Here is a 7215-nt window from a genome sequence, read left to right on the forward strand (position 1 = left end):
GGAATTCAAAGCACGTGCATTGTTTTATTTGAACAGTTTTGATAACAATGGAGTGCAACTCTCTGTTGTCAAATATTTCCAACGACAGTACAAGTTGACTCTCTGATTGTGGGGCTTTCCAGCGATCAAAATGGATAATAATGAGAAAAAGAGACATGTTCCTGTTGAGGTAAACTCTTATCGTATTTATGAAATATTGTGATGTTGTGGTTGGTGCAAGATTCTTGAGTTTTTCTATTATTGCATAATTATATCAATTATAAAACTATTGGATGCAACTTTTTCATATTTAAATGGATCAACTTTATATCAAATCTCTAACTGAACAACAATGAAGTGGTTTATTAAATCTAACTTGTTTACATCCCCAAGACCGAAGGGAGAGAACTAAAGTGGTAAGTCCATAGATCGTTCATCCGTGGCAATGTTGTTTCATACGTTCTTGCATTTTAGTATTAAGCAGAAATAACGTTACCTTTTTCGTTTTATCTTCAAAAGTCAACACCAAGAGAGTGAATCAATATACTTGTGTGTATGTGTTTTAGATTGGAGGACAATTGAGAGATTCAACTGCCAAAGATGCTGCCGAATTTGGTATTCAAATCAACACGTTGATGACAGAAGTCCCCGGGAGGGTCTTACCTCCACCAAAGGTACCTGTGATCATATATTTGAGCATTATCTATTTCTAACATATTTATTGAATGCTTTTTGTGGATTTTGTATCGTTTGTTTCATTGCAGATAATGTACAAGGCTTATGAAGAAAATCCAAGAGAAGGTTCATGGAATATGAGAGGAAAGGTATGCAATATATTAATGCCAAATTGTAGAAACTATGGTTTAGTTGGATAAGGCACCTAACTTGTTCAACATTTTGTACAGATTTGGGAGCATATGAATTTTCTTGCACTACATAGTGTCATTTTACCCTATTGTATGTGTGTGTCGAGCTTTCTTCCATGATGGTTAATTGCTTAACAAACTGATTTGAAATTGTGGTCGCTATCTTGCTCTCCAGGTCATATGGAGGGGTGCCAAAATAAGTTTCTGGGCAGTGATAATTTTTTCTAAATTTGTTCCACCTCAAGCAATTCAAATGTTTTCTAGCAAACTTCTAGAATTGTTCAAAACATATGGCATGGTAAGTAACATCGCTTTGGTTTGTCCTTTTAGGCATTGCACTTCATGCAAAAAGTTTACGAATTGGATGGATTCGATCTCATTTGCTTGAAATGAAATTATGTTCTTTCCCATGGTCACTTGTCAATATTTTATAGTTTATAACTTGATTGGTTTGTATAATACTGAGCTCGTAAGCTGATGAAGTGAAGGTGTACTATATGTACTTAAGCAACCTCTTAGAGCTTTTTGTCGTTTGGGGTGTTGTTTGTGGTTAATTTATCTTCCTAAGATGGAGTGATGTGTTTATAAACAGATGAGTGATGGTGTGTGTAAGGTGAATTCTAGATGAGTGAAGGTGTGTGATTAGTGGTTTCTAACTACTTGCTGAAAAGGAAAAGCTTGAAAGAAATAAATAACTTGAAATGACTTGAAAGCAAAGAACCACTTTCTAATGGCATTAGACACCATTCATGCTGCTGCAAATAAAAGGTAAAAAAATCACTTTAAAAACCAATGATAATGTTTATCTCTTCCTAACTCCCTGCTTCTAACACATAGTACTGTGTAAAACACGATTAGGAAGTAGCTAAAGATGAGTTAGAAAAGTGATCAAAAATGAGAAAAATCTACTTTAAAGACTAGTTATAATGTTTTGCTCTTTCTAACTCTCTGCTTCTAACACATAGTACTATGTAAAGCACGATTAGAAAGTAGTTAAAGATTAATCTAAAAAGTACTCAAAGCCAACTGTAAGTTATTAGTATTCTGATCTCTAAAAGATAGACAATTTTGTGATAAAGAGACCATTCTTATGTTAGCAGACAACTTTGAAAAATTAAACTAAAAATCAGCTATGAAAATAAAGTAAAGGCAGCAACTTTGAATCTGTCAACTGAAACTACCACTAGATATAAAGCAAATACATAAACACAAAAACAATCCCGGGTTAAAAACCTGCAAAAGAACAATACTGATCAGTCAAAATGAATGCTGCAAATGAAATAACAATGAAAGTGATTTAAGCTGTACATGTTTCAAGAAAAGAAATGCTGAATGAAAATAAGGAAATGTTGAACATAAAATACTATACAAGGGCTAACATGAACATGGGCCCTCCATTCATATAACCCAAAGAAGACTCAAGGTATTGAAAACTTCAGAACAGCACTGCTTCTATTACTCCATGTGCAGAAAATTACAGTTAAGAGTGCTAGAACAACACTATTAAAACAGAGTCTTGAAATGCACTAAAATGATAACGAGTTCATAAAACACAACAACTAAAAAGTAACATTAAGCGTATGCAAACGCTAGTTTTTATAGGCATCTGAAAGATGGCCTAATGCGTACAGCTAAAACTTGAAAAATAAACTAACTGTCATGCGTAATTAAGGTTCAATAACACGTCATAAGCCTCGTGGATGAGCTGGAGGTTCTGGTCGTTATGGGCATTGAATCCAGAGTTGGATTATGTCCCCCACAACCTGCGTAACACGGACAAATCACCGTTTGAACTGACGTGACCCAATAGCTTACGTATCACCGTTAAGCTGCCTTTGTTGACCGTAACTTGACCCTCGTTGACCGGAGGTACAGATGACGTGGCTGGCTGAACCAATAGCACAGGTACCTCGAGCACCTTGATTCCTAAGTGCCCATGTGGCTCGTTTGGCAAAATGACACGTGGAACCTTGAGATTAACAAAAAGGCTGCGGAATCATCAGATGGCTGCGGAATCATCAGATGGCTGCAGAATTCCTGTAAATATGTCAAAATCTAAACAAAACAGTCACACATTAGCAAAGATCCTTAATCATGCTTAAAGTCATCTAATGTAATGATCTGGGTTGGTTTGCAAGGAAAATGAGGGAAAAGAGAGAGATGAATGAGGGAAAACTGTAGGTAATGATGGATAATCAAGTGTAAAGTAGAGGCTCTACATACCCCCACTACAAGGGCATTGCATGTCCTCATGCAATCAAAAACATTGTTCAGTCCACCTGCTGGGATGCCTCTGCTAAGACATCCAACCTTCTCTTCTTTCTCTGTGTGGCCACATTGACTCTTGGTCTTTTCATCAAACACCTGAATTTTAGATTGATCAAGGCTCTGTTTAATTTACTGCATCTCTTCTTGAGCTTTTTGTTTTCCTTTTGCCACAGGCCCATATGAAGCATGGTGTTATCTTGGACCATCTTGTCCACATTGCTCTGTACCTTCAGTTTTTCATTTTCTTGTTTGATGTGGCGATTTAGTACCTCCAGCTCAAATATTTCCTGCTTCAGTGATTGGACTTGCTGCTCCAAAGGTTGAGCAGTGCTTGGACCAGCAGCTGCTTGTTCTAGCGTCTCCAGGTAATTATAAACTTTCTGCTGATCAGGGTCAACCTCTGGTGACCTCTTTGGGCTAGGCTCAAATTCAGGTTCATGTTCAAATTCAGGCTCGTGCTCAAATGGACTTTCCTCACGTGGAGGACTGGTGTCAACATACTCAGCGTGTGGAGAGCTTTTCTCAAAGTCAGGACTTGTAGCAACCTTTTCAGGTGTGCTCAAGTCAATGATGAGTGACTTTTTACCCTTTGTGGCCCCTACTTTTCTTTGTAACCTGCTGCTCCTTCTCACGGTGGTGGTGCTCTGTTTTTCTTTTTGTGCCTTTTGCTTTTGTTTTTCCACCTTCTTGGAAAGGGAAGTTTCATGGAGTTTGGCCATTCTTTGTGCTAAGGGCTGAGTATCTTCTTCACTAGATTTCTCAGGAGTAGCGTAAGTTTCTTGGGCTACAGCTTTGCCTTTATCTTTCTTTTGTTTGTTCCTACTCTCTTTTCTCTTTTGAGCAACTTCTTGGGCAAGTTCTGAAAGGGTTTCTGTGATGATTCTTTGAGCTGTTTGATCAGTGTCCACAGCAGGCTCAGGATCAATTTCATGTTCAGAATGATGTACATCAGTTTCTTCTTCAATCTGTTCTTGGACAGTTTCCTCTTGGATAACAGTTTCAGAGGTAGCCTCTTTTCTTTTTCTTCTACTCTTTCTAGGCACAGAGGTTTCTCCTGCTTCTTCAAAATGGTTTCTCACAAGAAATCTCTCCCAGGTATCTCTTTTTGCTTTCAATTGTTCCTCAACTAGCATCTTAACAAGACCATGATGATACAGATGTGATTCAATGTTTCTTGGGTTCCTTTGGACAATTGAACACATTTTTCTAAGACTTGAGAGTAGAAAATATGGAAGGTTAATATCATCTCCTAAGAAATGCATCATGACTTTGGCATGGTAAACATATAAAACTCCAAACCTTCCCTCACAAGTAAAGAATTTTTGCACTAATAAAAGTAAAGTTGTCCATTCTTCCTTGACATAAGTAACAGGAATCCCTTTTGTAAAAATGCTGGTATCCATACATGGATTCTTTAAGATTTGCTTCCACTGTTGGTCTTGTACTGATCGGTTTTTAAACCATCTTTCTCCAGTTTGTGGGAGTGAAGTGGCCTGTGCTATACTGCTCTCAGTGACTGTAAACTTCAGGTCCCCTATCTCCACTTGATTGTCTTTGTCTCTGAAGGAACGTGCAAAGGCCTTCGTAACCTCTTTGTGGTAACCTCTGAATTTCTGGATGCATTGGAGCCAGTTTGCTTTCTGCAAAGCTTCTTTAACTTGAGGATATCCCTCCAGAAATTTTGAACCCTCTGGTTCTACTCTTAAGAGTTTACCCATTGGCTCTACGGCTCTGTTCTAAGACTTTTGGAAAAAAGGTTACACGGCTTCAACAGTGGCCTTAACACAGTAAATTTACGGTTCTACTGTAACAGCCGTAACACTGATAATCAGAATTAGCAGAGAGGAAGACGTAAAACAGAGTATGGCTAAGGTAGCAGCGTAGTGAGCACAGCGGAATAAGGGAACTGTGGAAATGAAACAGCGTGAATGGAATGATACGAGCGTAGGAGGGTTATGAAATGATGGGTAGAAACGGTTAGGTCCTTAGGCTTCGGTCATGGGTTTACACTTGGCTGCGGGAATTATGACTTAGAGAGACGTAGTACAGTAGTTTACGTCACTTAGGTACGAAAACCTTAATGGAAGAGCAGCCTCAATCGAGTTTCAAAATCGTGATGAACATGACCGATAAGTGTGGGGGATACGTGGATTTTTGGTCGCATGATGGGAAAGACTGGTAATCATTACATTAAATGGCAAGAAACATAACCCTGGAAACTTTGCAAAATGAGATAACCGTAAGTTTAGGATTTAGATCATACCTCAGATTCGCACTTGGATTGCCTTTGATTATTTTCCACTAACCCTTCATTGTTTTATTGCTGTTGCATGACTCTTTTCCACTTATTGTTGATGACTTCTGAACTGTAAATTTCTTTTCAAACAGACTGTGTTTTTTTTTATGCAGGTGCAGAGAGCTGCGGAATCGTTGGATGGCTGCAGAATTGTCAAACAGCTGCGGAAACTGCAGTGATACCCTCCGGCTGCACAAAACAACTTCAGTTATCTAAAAAAAATTTTATTGATGGAATGAACTGTAATGAATGGATGGATGGATGGAAAGAAATGAGGTGAAGTGAGAGTGATTAAATGAATGAGATGGTGAATGAGGTGGATGAAATGGCGAAATGAGATGGAAGAGAGAGAGATTTTTTTTTTTTTGGAAAACATGAGGTGTCAGGTGACCCTGATTTTCACCTCAGGTTTTCTGCATGAGACTGCCAATCAGAGATTGGTTTTCAGGCTCATACATTTATTTTCTTTTCTCTTTTTTATTTTATTTTTTATTTTATTTTTTTCAAAAACCAAAGATTAGGCTGATGGAGGAGAAGAATCCTTCTCCACCAACCTGATTGCAGAATCTTCTTCAAACAATTTGACAAACTCTTCTTTTGAGAATGGCTTTTGGTAGATTTTCAAGCGATAGCCATTCACAATAAGAGGAGTATGAAATTCATCAATAGTTTTCACTCGAATTGCTCCATTGCTAAAGACTTCATCAATCTCATATGGCCCAAGCCAATGAGTTTGAAACTTTCCTTTGAAGTCTTTGAACTTTGAATCAAACAATAGAGCCCAATCTCCTTTCTGAAACTTTCTTTCTTTGATATGACGATCATGCCATTTAGATCTTTGGTGCTGAACTAGATCGGTCCTTAGAATTGCATCTTGTCTTATTTCATCTAGCTCATTTAGCTGGTCCATTCTATGTCTTTGAGCTTCTGAGAGGCTCATTCCCAATTGGACTGCCATCTTGAAGGTCTTGATTTGGAACTCAATGGGGAGCAGGACTTCCTTCCCATAAACAAGTTCATAGGGAGAATGTCCTGTTGTGTTCTTCCATGTAGTTCTATAGGCCCATAAGGCTTCAGGGAGCCTTTCCGCCCAATCTCTTCTATGAAGATGAATAGTCTTGGTGATAATGCCCTCAAGAACTTTATTGGTAGATTCCACTTGGCCATTGGATTGCGGATGGTAGGGAGTAGATGTTCTGTGCTTGATCTTATATTCCTCCATCAGCTTCTCCATCAGTTTAGATGTAAACTGGCTACCCTGATCTGTCACAATTTCCCTTGGGACACCAAAACGAGTGAAAATATCCTCAAAAAGAAATTGAACAACTGAATTTTCAGTGGCAGAAGGCAATGCTTTTGCTTCTACCCACTTAGTAACATAATCAGTACAAACCAGTATATACTTCTTTTGCTTTGATGGTGGATTAATTGGTCCAACGAAATCTAGAGCCCATTTCTCAAAGGGTTCGATGCATACCTGAGGCTGTAGAGGCATTTCATTTGAAGGAGTTGGTTTCCCAACTCTTTGGCAGCTGTCACGCCTTCTAACATACTGCTTTGCATCTTTAAAGAGAGAAGGCCAATAATATCCTAGAGAAAGGATTTTATAGGCTGTCCTCTTGTCAGCAAAGTGCCCGCCGCATGGTTCATCATGACATGCCTTAAGGATGTCAGGCATTTCATCTTCCCGAACACACCTTCTGATTATACAATCTGGCCCTGTTTTGAACAATTCATTAGAAATCCAAGAATAATGTGCACTCTCCTGAATGATTTTCCTTTTCTCATTAGGAAATAAGTGTAGAG

The 7215-nt window shown here is 38.5% G+C and overlaps 1 protein-coding gene across 1 annotated transcript; it reads left to right on the forward strand.

Annotated features, from left to right (window-relative positions):
• Window positions 1-287: 287 nt before the first annotated feature.
• LOC149256863 (uncharacterized) lies at window positions 288-5588 on the forward strand. The gene is made up of 5 exons (XM_089455492.1): window positions 288-395; window positions 546-653; window positions 744-803; window positions 1021-1143; window positions 5523-5588. The coding sequence occupies exons 2-5, from the start codon at window positions 615-617 to the stop codon at window positions 5586-5588; spliced, it is 288 nt and encodes a 95-aa protein (XP_089311618.1). The 5' UTR covers window positions 288-395; window positions 546-614.
• The last annotated feature ends 1627 nt before the right edge of the window (window positions 5589-7215 follow it).

Source organism: Pinus tabuliformis, chromosome 7 (assembly GCF_031772625.1).
Source record: "Pinus tabuliformis cultivar Carrire ecotype Pingquan chromosome 7, CPIR1, whole genome shotgun sequence".
In the NCBI taxonomy this organism is placed as follows: domain Eukaryota; kingdom Viridiplantae; phylum Streptophyta; class Pinopsida; order Pinales; family Pinaceae; genus Pinus; species Pinus tabuliformis.